The sequence below is a fragment of the Lutjanus erythropterus genome, chromosome 9 (assembly GCF_056507025.1).
Source record: "Lutjanus erythropterus isolate fLutEry1 chromosome 9, fLutEry1.hap2, whole genome shotgun sequence".
NCBI classification, from domain to species: Eukaryota; Metazoa; Chordata; class Actinopteri; order Lutjaniformes; family Lutjanidae; genus Lutjanus; species Lutjanus erythropterus.
The window spans coordinates 35,839,573-35,852,504 of record NC_139325.1 but is presented as its reverse complement, the minus strand read 5'-3'; the positions used below and the strand labels follow the sequence as shown (position 1 = coordinate 35,852,504).

The following is a 12,932-nucleotide window of genomic DNA, read 5'->3' as shown; positions in this document are numbered from 1 at the left end:
ATACCTGGAAAAAACAGCTCTGCAAACTTTTACAAAACACACAACTGTTGACACTGAAATAATCCACACTTAATATTTAAAAATAAAAATTAAACATACTAAACTAACTACCTGTACTACCTGTGTGTGTCTGTCATGTTTGTGCCACCAGTTTTATGATTTTACAAGTTAATTTGTTCCACTGCTGGTTTATCAGATCACAACATGATGACCTTCATAAAAATTGATGCATATTAATGACTCATCAAACTGACTGTGGACAAAAAAGTTTAAAGGCTAACAAAAGTCTGGACAGTATTTTCTTATGGTTTTTGCGACCAACAGGTTTTAGAAACTTTGTTTTGTTTTCAGTGCTCTAATTCTACTTTCTTGTTGTAAAAACCTAGAATGAAGCCGTTTTCTCTGTATTCTGTAGTGGAACAAACTTTCACAAGAAGCCTGTGAAAGAAAATCAAAATGTATTTGAAGTACAAAAACAGCAGTGTTTTGTTTTGTATAAAACACATCACATCATTACTTCATTGCTGTTTTGAGAGTATTTTGATGCACAAATGCCATTTTGAAAAATGATTGTTGGACCCCAAAAGTCAACGTTTAATTTTGATTTGTTGCAATAAGACAAAAAAATCTTTAAATGGATGTATTTTATTTTGGTGGGAGAGGTACCCCGGAAGTACTTGACGGCATTACTTCCGGTGGTCAGGTGGTTCATGTTCCTCACGCTGTTATGTGAAGTCCTTGGCCGATTTTTCAGTCAAAATGCGATAAATTTCGTCCTATTCTGTCATTTTAAATCGCGGTTAATCTGTCTGGAGTTTTTCTGATAATCTGACGGTGGTGACGGTTTGTCTGGATTCTCTGAGCCGGTATGTGGAGCTGAACATGTCGCATAACCTCTGAGTTTTCTGTCAGTGAGCTAACGTTAGCTGCTAGCCACGTACAAACATCAGTTAGCATTAGCACACAGACAGATGTGTTACTAACTTTTCTCTTAAGTTCAGTAACAGCTACGTGTAGCTGTTAGCTTGGAGCGTCCTCGGTCGGTGAAGTCTACATTAGTGTAACGAAGATAACACCAGACTCCATTTAGAAATTTTGGATTTAAGAGTTTTCTTGCTCATCAGAAAGCAGTAAAGGTGAAACCAAGTACACTTTATGCATTATTAAACTTTGCAGGGGTCACTTTTTACTTCGGCATGCAGAACATCTTAAATCAAGTCACTTTAAAATTCCAGCACTATAACAGAGCTTCACAGTTAATCCAAAATATTATCAAAGTCGCGATTTCCAATGAGCAGAGATGTCCTGACCTAAAAATCTTTTTCTCCAGATGCATGAAAACGTGTTTGTTTGGTACAGATCCCATCAAATGTCACATCATCATGATTTTAAAATGTTTTACAGTGAAAATGTAAACTGTGGTGTAAAATCAGGGCTCAGTAAGAGGACTTGCCCTCCTGACAGGGGAGGTTTTAAAAAGTTTTTAAAAAGTGTCATCATGCAGAAATGCCCTAGAGGATCTTAAGTGAGGCTGAATTGTTTTATTATGTTCTACCATTGTGTGCATAAAGTCAAGAACAGTAATGTGGTTTTGAAACGATACGAGCTGATGTGTGTTTCTGTCAAGGTTTCTTAACCTGCTTGTCATGACCAATACTGATAAAATAACCAGTAACTTCACGTATTTTAAGAGGAAGGTCATACAACCTGTAGTTTGTGCACACATGAGAGAAAGAAAGGCTGAGATGCAGTGAACAAAGATGGACGATTGAATATCCCATAATAACACAATCATTTGTTTATTTAGTTTTTCTAGTAAATTTCATCAGAAGACGTCACAGATATACTTTGGCTTTTATAGTGTTTCAAATAAATGCTTTGATATAATTGTGTCAAATCAGATATTATATCTAGTATTTCATTGTAATCCTCTAATTTCATTATCAGATTGATATAAATTTCCCATTATCAGCCAATATTTTATCGTCCTTGATCTGAAAAAGCCATGCAAAGTGAAATAAATCATGTCTGAGCATCTTTGACAATAATCCAAACTGTTGTTAATAAGACGTTTGACTGTGAGTTTTGTCATGTAGCCTGAACTTTGTAATTTGCTCTGGTTTGTTTCAGGAATGTCTTCGTTATGGAGCCTGAGACCAGTGCTGACATCATTATTTCAAGGTAAGTTTACTCACCTGCACACAAGAGCTGCACGATTCTTGCTAAAATCTGGATCACAGCTGGTATCAGATTAACAAAGCTTGGTGTCATCCATCCCTACAAGGGTTGGGCAATATGTTGAAATATTCCAACCAGTCATCATCACCGCATCAGTTTTTGGTGATGTATTCATCTTGATTTTTATATTTTCAACGTGTGAACTACTTTTCCCCCCTCTGTAGCGTCCCAGCATGCCTCTGCCTGGACGGCTCCCATCCTCTCCAGGACGATGGCCACCCTGAACCAGATGCACCGCCAGGGGAAGCCCAAACCGCCTCCTAAATCTGTCGGCGCCACGTTCGGCCGCCCCCAGCTGAAGGCGGTGGTCCTGAAGACCATGATCCGAAAGCCCAAGAAACCCAACTCTGCGAACAGGAAGTGCGCTCGAGTGCGGCTGTCTAACGGGAAGGAGGCGGTGGTGTTCATCCCCGGGGAGGGACACAACCTGCAGGAGCACAACGTGGTGCTGGTGGAGGGCGGGAGGACTCAGGACCTGCCGGGGGTCAAACTCAAAGTGGTCAGAGGCAAATATGACTGCGCCCACGTGGTGAAGAAGAAACAGTAGACTGAGAGACGGACGCTGGACTGATGGACGTGTGTGTGTGTGTCACTTGTTTAATAAATAAATGTGCCCTTAATTACATCATCATGTGAGCGACTGTCTCAGAAGTGAAGTCAGATTTTTACTTTAGATGCATTTAAAGACATCAGAAACGCTACACGGCCAAAAATATGTAGACACCTGAACAGTGCACTCGTGACAATATAATGTGACTGTGACACCATGTTTGTTAAAGGGATAGTTCAGGTTATTTGAAGTGTGGTTGTATGAGGCACTTATCAATAGTCAGTGAATCACCTGCATTAGATGGAGGTCGACACGCCTCCAGTGTGGAGAAGCAGCAGGAGTTCTGGTGTAGGAAGCTCAGGAATATTCTACTTAGTTTATGTGTACGCTTTAGAATATTTTCACCACTTTACTTTCTGTCAGACAGACTTTTCTGACTGGAAACTACAGTTAAAGAAGTCAAATAATATTCTGCAAACCAACCAAACTCCTTCAGGAAAAACTAATTTTATCTCAGAAGACAGGAGTTGTTGGTCTACAGATACCTTGATCGGTTTGTTTGTGTGTAATTGTGTGACTTTTATAAATCTGACAAAGGCACAAAACAACACAAACAAACAAACCAATCAAGGCAGCAGCCCCATGTTCTGAGAGATAAAATTACTGATTTCCCCTGTGGAGTTTGGTTGGTTTGGAGAGAGTGATATTTGGCGTCTGTAAGGGTGGTTTCCTGTCAGAAAAGGATGTCTGACGCCAACGTAAAGCAGAGAAATGTCAAGTCAGATCAGGCAACCAGATTTATGGATCATACAGGTTATGACCTTCTAAATCAAATTCTAAAGTTAGCTTAGCTGTTTGTATATCAGGCAGACAGGATGTAAAGCACTCTCTTATCATATGAAGGCCCCTTTAAACTGATTTCTTTTAGGTGTTTAAAATCTATTTTTGCTGCTGACCCTGTCCACAGCAGTACATCGTTTAGCCTCCTGCTGCTTCTCCAGACTTCTCCATTAGTATTCATACAACCCCACTTCAAAATACCTGAACTATCTCTTTAACGTGGCGCTCAAACTGCTGGTTTCAGTCTTTCCAGCGGATGTTGAAGCTTCTGCAGCATCAGTGAGTTCCAGCACTGATGTTGGTGATCTGGTCTTGGCTCACAGTCGGTGTTCTAGTTCATCTTAAAACTGTTGGCTGTTGCTGAGTTCTGGACTCTGTGCAGACCAGTCAAGTTCTTTCACACCAGACTAGGAAACCGTTTATTTATGGAGCTGGGTTTTTTTTTTTTTTTTTTTTTTTTTTTTTTTTTTTTTGCATGCTTCCATCATTCTGCTGAAACAGGAAAGATTACCAGGTCAAAATGAAGTATTTATGTCAGATTTCCTTTATTGCCCTCATTAAAATGAAATACATTGTGGCTTATGGCTTATTATAATTCACAAATCTGGTCATTTCCTCTGTGTAGAATTTAAAGATTCTTTCTCACTTTGGCACAGGGCCGGGTGATTTATTTATATTTTATTACACAATACATTGATTTTAGTGGTGTAATACCAAGGCAAAAAATACATATTAATAATTCTAAGAAATATCAAATGAAAAATAAAACAAACTGTAATTAAAGGTTTTATTTTTCACATTTAAAGAGATTGGTGTGATCTAAAACAAAGTAGTAGAACCTGCAGTGAACATCAGTTTATTATTAATTTAACTTAATCTTAACATCAGTAGAAAGTATATATATGATTGACAGTTACCACCACACTGCCTTTTCTCCAGTGTTGTTGCAGTTCATACTGTGGCCAGCGGCGGCAGCAGTGAGCGAAGTGCTGAGCAGCTGCTGAACGAAGAAGACGCGGGCGCCATATTTGATTTTACGTGTAATATACCTGCGGTTTATTAGTGTTTTTGCTGCTTTAACTGCTCCTGACATTGACGTGACGTGTCCTCACCGACTGCTGAGGAGTTCGTCTTTCCTCCGGTGTGTTAATATTTTCAACATTTCGTTTTCAAAACAAGTTAATTCACATTATTCGACAGAAATGTGAATTTGTTTGAGCAGCCCTCCAGGACCGCCGCGTTACGTTGTGTGACGTCGGCATCAGCGCCGTCACGCAGAGCTAACGGTTAGCATCACGTTCATCCAAAGTCAAATCAGACGTCTCGTCTCGTCTCTTCCTGGACCGTTTTCACTCAGGAGGTCTCGGTTAATTTGGATATTTTGGCGTCCTGGTTTGTCCTCCATCCACAGATAACTAACCACTAAGTAGTTAACGGTACGTGTTTGTGTGTTTCTGTGAATGTTAACGATTTTATTTACGATTAGCAAGCTAGCTTAAGTGTTAGCTTCAAAAAGAATATAGTTTCCTGCTGGGTGTTTTTATGTTAAACTCCGCTGCTCTTCACTGATTGGTTGAATCTCTGCAAAACGCATCGATAACACTTCGCATAAACCAGCTAATTTATTTTAACATTACGTGTTAACAGAAATGGCTGATGTGAAACATTATGACATTCTGAGTCTGAATAATAATTATATAAAAATAGACACAGTTGTGAGGACACAATAATTAACTGTTAAACCTCAGTTAAATAAAGAGCTGACATTTGCCCTGATTAAAGCTGCAGTGTTGCTTAGCAACCACTTCACTCAATCATCCATCCTGTGAACGATATGCTCTACATGGACATGCACACTTCTCACAAGCACACTAAATAAAATCTAATCGAAGTTCAATTATGTCACCGGTACACAGGGCTGCACAATTAATCAAAGCTTTATCGCAATATGGCTTTTTGTAATTTTCAAATCACAGGAGGTGAAATTTTTGTTAAAAGCAAAATGTGTCAAAAAACTTTTAAATGGATGAATGTGGCGAGGCTGAGATGTTCTGTTCTACACCTCAGATTCTACAGACTTAAGAAAACATCTTCACTTGGTACAGAGACCTGCAAAAAAGTTCAAAAATCAGTCATTTTGACATTTTTTTTCAATTAAAATAATAATAATAATAACGTAAAAGTTATCATCACCTATACTATCGCAAAGCATATCGGAATTGCAATATCAGTCAAAATTAGATATTTTTACCTACTGGTACAGGCGATGTAATGTAAAAACAATTCCTCAGTCTAAAATAGGGCCCTTATTTCCCATCATGCTGAACTTTGTAGTTCAGAGTTGCAACTAAAGATAGTTTGCTGTCATAAAGGAGCAAAGAAACCTGAAAATATTCACATTTAAGAAGCAATTTTTGACATTTTTCTCTTTGAAAAATACTCAAACCTATTAATTGATTAACAGACTAGGTGGCAATTCATTAAATAAGTAATTATTTCATAAATTCTTGCAGCTCTAGTTAAATATGCTCTGTGTGCTGCGTCCCATCTCTTATTCCAGGCTGCTTTACACAATATTTTTTTTTTTTAGCTTTCATCTGGTTATGTAAAATAAAAAAGCACCTTTTCAATACGACAGTGGCCACATTTACAGTCAGCGCCATAAAGAAATATTTTTCCCAGTTTAGAGCTGCAACAGTTAATCAGTTGATTATTAAATTAATCACCAACTATTTTGATAGTCAATTAATCAGTCTGAGTAATGTTTTAAAGAAAAAAGTGTTAAAACTGTCTGACTACAGCTTTTTAAATGTGAATATTTTCTGGTTTCTTCACTACTTTTGACAATAAACAGAATGTCTTTTGGGTTGTGGGCTTTGGGAAACACTGATGAACATTGTTCACCATTTTCTGACATTTTTGTAGACCAAACAACTAATCTATTAATCGAGAAAATAATCAACAGATTAAGTGACTATGATAATAATCATTAGTGGCAGCTCTATCCCAGTTTGGTGTGGAAGAATGTGACTGGCCTTCACAGTCCAGATCTCAGCCCCCTCCATCATGTGAACTAGAACAGGCTTTATGTAGTTGTCTAAACCTTAAAATAGTGTCCCTCTGTCTTTGTTTCAGAGGCCTTGAGAAGACGTGCCCCCCCCCACCCCCCCACCCCAAGAAGGAGCAGAGCATGAGGAGATGAATGGAGTGAAAGTGGAAGCAGAACAAAGAGGAGAGGACTGTCAGCAGCTTCCTGCTGAAGGTCAGGGATCACGCCTGTTTCTTTAATGATCTTTAAAAGGCTGTTTACGTGCAGGAACCGCTCGTATGAACAGATTTGTTCTTAATGGTGTGTATAAGTGATGTAGGATAATTTTCTCATATTTTGAATTTTCTTTAAGATACAAACACACGAAGACATTTTGAGTTAAAAAATAAATTACACTTCATAATCATGTCGACATCATCCTGTCTGACGACGTTTCAAATTCTAATATAATTGTAAATTTACACATAAAGCCTCTCATCATTAAATTAATGATGAATTATTACCTGCTGTCAGGTGTGTTGTCTGTATATCTGCACATGCAGGTTTATGAAGTCTCTGTCCAGGTGAACGTCCTCATTTATTCTGTCCTCACTTTGTTCCCCTGTTGTTTTGCTTTAGCAGCCTCCTTAATTCCACTGCTGATGCTGTTAAAATGACAGATTTTCCTTTAAGGATCTCTGATGGCAGAACTCTGAACTCTTAAAGTTCTTCTTTTTACTCTTTGATGCCATTTTCATGAATGAACACTTCCTGACATATGGGGCAGGAAGCGCAGCCTTATATGGTATTATTATTAATTATGCTAATTTACAAGTTTCATGTATGTGCACAGGTGGATCATTTGCACAGGTATTTGAAGTTACAAGCGTTCATATGTTACAAGCCCTTCATACGAAAAAAAAAGTGAGAGAAATTTAAGATAAGAATAAGAAAATGTTCTTACATGAGGCCCAATGAATAACCAGAGTTTTCAGTTTTTGTAAAGATCTCTGCTCACAATGCAAATGACAAATAATTAGACACATAAAAGTTGTCATTTTTATGCTTTGTCTTTGGACAGAGCCAGGTCAGCTGTTTGCCCTGGTTTCCAGTCTTTATGCTAAGCTAACCTGCTGCTGACTGTAGCTTCACTGTACAGACATGAGGGTGGAATCAATCTCATGAACATCAAACTCTCAGCAAGAAAGAGAAACAGTTTCCTAAAACTTATAAAGTATTTCTGATTCTGACTCCTTCAATCATATGACACCATTTATATTCTCAGTATATGAATAATTCTTTGGGATATTAATGTCAGTATTGTGTCCTACAGGAGAGGTGACTGTCCCCGACACTGACACACCTTCTGCACCTGAAGAACCTGCGTCACAACAAGGCAGCCGTCAGTCAAAACGCCGTCACTGCTGCTCGGTATGCGGCAGGGAGTTTTCTCGTCCGTCTCGGCTGGCGGACCACGTGGCCACGCACTCTGGCGACAAACCGCACAGCTGCTCCGTGTGTGGGAAGCGCTTCACAAAGAAGATAAACGTGGTGGTGCACCAGCGGGTCCACACCGGTGAGAAGCCGTACTCCTGCCCAGACTGCGGGGCCAGCTATGCCCAGCTCGGCTGCCTGCGGAGGCACCGGCTCCGACACGCCGCCGAGAAGCCCCACCAGTGTTCCGTGTGCGGCCGCGGCTTCATTCAGCGACGGCATCTTGTGCAGCATGAACGGACGCACACGGGTGAGAGGCCGTTCTCCTGCACGCTGTGCCCCAAACGCTTCGCCTCCAGGACAGGCCTCAGTGACCATCAGAAGACTCATGGAGAGGAGAACCTCTACTCCTGCTCATTCTGCGAGAAGGTTTTCTCCACGCCGTCGTCCTTCAGGGATCACGTGAGGCTCCACACGGGACAGAAGCCTCACCCCTGCACGCTGTGCGGCAAGAGCTTCAACCGGCCCGGCCTGCTGAGGAAACATCTGCAGAAACATGCAGAGGAAAAACATGTGGTCAAAGCTGAAAGTGCAGCCAGGAAGGTGAGTGAAGGTGGACATGTATAGAGATCGGTGTATTAAATATTCTCACACCTTTTGAGGGATTGGGGTGTTTGTGAGTGTGTGTGTGTGTGTGTGTGTTCAAACTCTCAGCTCCTTTGTTATTAAATCTATTGATCATCATCTTAAACCTCAGGAGGAAACGTCTCATCGCTGCTTCCTGTGCCACAAAGATTTCTCCACCGCTGAGAAGCTGCAGCAGCACCTGCAGCTCCACCAGAGGGCGCTGCCGTTTGTGTGCGACATCTGCGGCCGAAGTTTCTCCAAAGGGTCCCGGCTGAGGGAACATGTGAGGTCTCACACCGGAGAGAGACCGTTCCAATGTGACGTCTGCAAGAAGCGGTTTTCCATGTGGAGAGTGTTCAAGAGGCACCAGCAGATCCACAGCAGGGAGGGACACTATACTGCCATGAAACTGGACAACAGCTGCACGCCATCAGACACAGACGACAAGGTGAGAATCACGCTTTACTGACCTGTCAAGCAGAAATGACAAAAATTGGTCCCAGTCCTTTAACCTCTTCAACCCCCCTGCTCCCTACCACAGATGCATTTTTGTCTTTTTTAGATGTTTAGGGGGAGACAGCAGCTCAACAGCATATGTGACATAGAGGTGATATACATCATCTGAAAGCTGGAGCCTGAGTGTGTAAGAGAACGTTATGATGGAAGTGTATGACCATAGAACCACAGAACTCATTTTCATTCAGATATGTTGAGGTGAGAGGACAAGAGACCCCTTTGAAAAGAGCTAAGTTTATTCTTACTGTTAATTGAAATAGTTTGTCTGAGGGACAGATTGAAGAGACAGCTGACAGATTAACTCGTCTCACTGTCGGTGTTTGTTACAGAACCAAGAGGAGCCGCTCAGTGACGACAGCGTGGCGGCAGTTTCTGCAGGGAGCTGCAGTCTGAACGGGCTGAACGTCGACATCGATGATGATGGAGACGAAGAGGAGGCGGTGCATTCACTGACCGGTCAGAACACACAGTTCAAAAGACATCATGACATAATACAAGTTCACATTATTCAAACCACAGTCACATTTACTGTTTGAATTCACGTTTTCCATCAAAATGTCTTCATTAAGTTTTAAATGTTCCATTTTACACTGACAAAGATACACGAACTTTTCACTTAAATAGTCAAGAACAAATCGATATTTTGAAAAAATAATTTATTGCTGTATTCCAATATACAATATGTAGGCTAAAATGACTATATTTCCTGATTTTCTTTTACAGTTTTTCAATATTTTCCAATTCATAGTCAGTATCTCCTCAGTTACATTGCCCATTTGTGTAACCTATATTATTATTATCATTATTATTATATTTTGATAGTTCATGTGCCAACTTGTAAAACATTTTATGAACAAACAAAAGTTAAAACAATTTTAAATTAAACAATTTTAAAAAGTGGAAAAAAAAACAATAGTTATTCACATGTTTTCAACATTGGAAACATATATACAGATATAAACAAGGAGATATTAACATTTATAAACAAAACATCTTACTCCTGTTTTTATACTGTAAAAACTCTCCACCATCAACCAAAGTTAACAACAGTCTCCCAGATGCAGCATCTCCTTTTTATTACTGATTCGATCTGATTGATTAACCAGCAGACTAGATACACATCACAAGTCATGAAAAATGTCCGTGTCAGTTTCCTTTTGACAGACAGTCAGTAACATAAATGATCTCCTCCTGAAACATCCGTTCAGTAGAACTTAACTCCTGTGTTGATGTTTGCAGACGGCGGCCCCGACGTCCTGAAGAAACTCCACAGCTGCTCCGTCTGTGGAAAGAGCTACCCGAGGCCGTCCAGGCTCAAAGAGCACTTGAAGATCCACATGACCGAGAAGCTGCACAGCTGCTTGGTGTGCGCGAAGTCTTTCACCACCGCGACCAACCTGAGAGCACACGAGAAGATCCACATGACCAGCAAACCTCACCCCTGCAGCGTCTGCCCCAAGAGCTTCCTGAGGCCCTGCCTGCTCCGCAAACACATGAGGATCCACGTCAGGGACGGACTCATCGCCGTCCCCGCCGACAAGGTGAGACCCTGGAGAAGGTTTGAGTGGAGATGTGACATCACATGACAGTATAAATGTATTTGTTTCTATTTCAGAATAAGTCAGGACAGATTTAAACAAAATAAAGGAAGTTCTCTTGTTGTAAAGATCCTTTAAAGAAGAACAGTGGAGGAAAGTGTCTTACAAAAGAAATTAATAGGAGGCAATAAAAAAGAGAAACTTTAGAAATAGGATGAAGTCACTCACTGATTGGTTCATTTGTGGTTTTGTCTTTTCTGATGTTGAGTCACATTTTGTGGCAGTAAATTGTCAGAGAAGAAGGTTCTGTGGTGTGGATGAATTTGGACGTGCTTCTGTTTAAGAGGACGTGTGTTCTGTTCCAGGAGTTCTGGTTCAACATGAAGACTGAGGAGGAAGAGGAAGAGATGATGATGGAGGAAGAGGAGGAGGAAGAAGGTCTGGATGAGCAGGTATCAAATCAGCTGTTACGTTAATGATGAAGATCATCATCCGAAAGTTCCAGAAGAGTTCACTTAACTGTTTCATGATGTCTGCAGGAGCCAGAGGACCTTTCTACCACCACAGGGTCCTTCATCGCTCAATCCGGACCTCTGCCTGGTAACCATGGCGACCAGGACTGCTTGCTGCTGACGGAGGACGGCAGAGAGGAAAACGAGGACGGAGATGTCAACGGTTTGATCAACTCTGATGGAGAGGAAGAGGATTGGAGGCCGGCGCTCATCGGTACGTCCTTAGTTCTAATATTTAAAGGAGAAATGTCTTATTTTTACTGTAATAAATCATAAAATAACCATGATATGATATGTTAAAATGAAATATCAGCTGTTCCTACAATAACCTCACAGCTGGTGTGTTTACATTACATTCTGGTCCAGAACGTCTGTCTTTGTTTTTATCACACTGCCTGTTTCATGTGAATCAGAATTAAAATTAATGCTGAATGAGGAAGTTTCTGATTATGAGTCATAAGAAATCATTAACATTCTTTAAGAAGATCGTTTATGATTTGAATTTCACTGGTTTGTTCATCTCAAGCCTGCAGAAGATTCTTTTTCAGTACAAACAAATAACGTTCTACATGTCTGTTTCGTCCTACAGAACAAGATGGCCGCTCTCAGATCCAGGAAGACGTCATCGGCGATGGCGAGAAAAAGAAGCACTGCTGTCCTGTTTGCGGTCGGGATTGTTTCAAGGCGTCGGCGCTGCAGAAACACCTGAGGATCCACTCGGGCGAGCGTCCGTTTCAGTGCCCCACCTGCAGGAAGAGCTTCACCCAGCAGGTCCACATGACGGAGCACCTGAGGATCCACACCGGAGAGAAACCCTACACCTGCACCGACTGCGGGAAGAGCTTCACCTTCTCCAGCGCCCTGCGCCGACACCAGCGGCTGCACACGGACGCGCGGCCGTACCAGTGCTCCATCTGCCAGAAGACCTTCAAACAGCAGAGCTCGCTCAAGAGCCACCAGCTGACGCACTCCGGAGTCCGCTACCAGTGTCCGCTCTGCGACAAGAGCTTCAGCCGCGCCCTCGAGCTCACCTACCACATAGACGTGCACTCCGACTCCCGGCCGTACTTCTGCAACATCTGCAAGAAGAACCTGAGCGGAGCCAGGATCTTCCGTAACCACATGAAGAGACATGAGTCGCCAAACTCCTCGCTGTCACTGATGCAGCCGCCGCCGCCACCTGCAGTACAGAAAGACACAGAGACGCCTCAGAGGTCTGACACTGAGGACAACCAGCAGTCTCCATAAAGACCTTTAAATGTTAGCCAATCATGTGTGGACTAGAAGTTGCTGGGTTACCAGTGATGCCACTAAAGAAGTTTTACTCGTCTTCCTATCATACAGCGAGGGAGCGAACTCGAGCAGATTGAGCGCAAAAAGTCTAGATCAGTGTTTCTCAAACTTTTTACAGAACCTACCGCCTCAAAAAATATTGAGCATTCATTTCCAGTTTCTTCATTTCACCTCTGCTACCATCTTGTCATGGATGACGTATGCAAACACTACATGCATGATGGCTGATATTGAAGAAATAAATACCGGAAAGACTTCTCATATTTTATTTATTTTCAAAATTTTGTAGTGTTTCAATAATTCAGTATGTTTTAAAATTAATTTATTGCATTTTTTTTTTAAAGAAATATCTCTGA

General features: G+C 41.3%; 2 protein-coding genes across 4 annotated transcripts; both read left to right on the top strand.

The window, feature by feature from the left end:
- Nucleotides 1–688: 688 nt before the first annotated feature.
- Nucleotides 689–2,869, top strand: mrps12 (mitochondrial ribosomal protein S12). 2 transcript variants are annotated; one of them, XM_084727468.1, is made up of 3 exons: nucleotides 689–866; nucleotides 2,131–2,181; nucleotides 2,403–2,869. In XM_084727468.1, exons 2-3 carry the CDS (start codon nucleotides 2,133–2,135, stop codon nucleotides 2,783–2,785), a joined length of 432 nt encoding a protein of 143 aa, XP_084583594.1. In that variant the 5' UTR covers nucleotides 689–866; nucleotides 2,131–2,132; the 3' UTR covers nucleotides 2,786–2,869. The 2 variants fall into 2 exon arrangements, with proteins under 2 accessions (XP_084583594.1, XP_084583595.1); XM_084727469.1 differs by having other exon boundaries at nucleotides 2,121–2,181.
- A 1,652-nt stretch (nucleotides 2,870–4,521) lies between these two features.
- On the top strand, nucleotides 4,522–12,911 carry LOC146322044 (uncharacterized). Of its 2 annotated transcripts, XM_084727409.1 has the most exons (9): nucleotides 4,522–5,064; nucleotides 6,764–6,890; nucleotides 7,990–8,693; nucleotides 8,848–9,165; nucleotides 9,563–9,689; nucleotides 10,473–10,774; nucleotides 11,137–11,223; nucleotides 11,311–11,497; nucleotides 11,873–12,911. In XM_084727409.1, the coding sequence occupies exons 2-9, from the start codon at nucleotides 6,827–6,829 to the stop codon at nucleotides 12,529–12,531; spliced, it is 2,448 nt and encodes an 815-aa protein (XP_084583535.1). In that variant the 5' UTR covers nucleotides 4,522–5,064; nucleotides 6,764–6,826; the 3' UTR covers nucleotides 12,532–12,911. The 2 variants fall into 2 exon arrangements, with proteins under 2 accessions (XP_084583535.1, XP_084583536.1); XM_084727410.1 differs by lacking the exon at nucleotides 4,522–5,064 and having other exon boundaries at nucleotides 6,875–6,977.
- The last annotated feature ends 21 nt before the right edge of the window (nucleotides 12,912–12,932 follow it).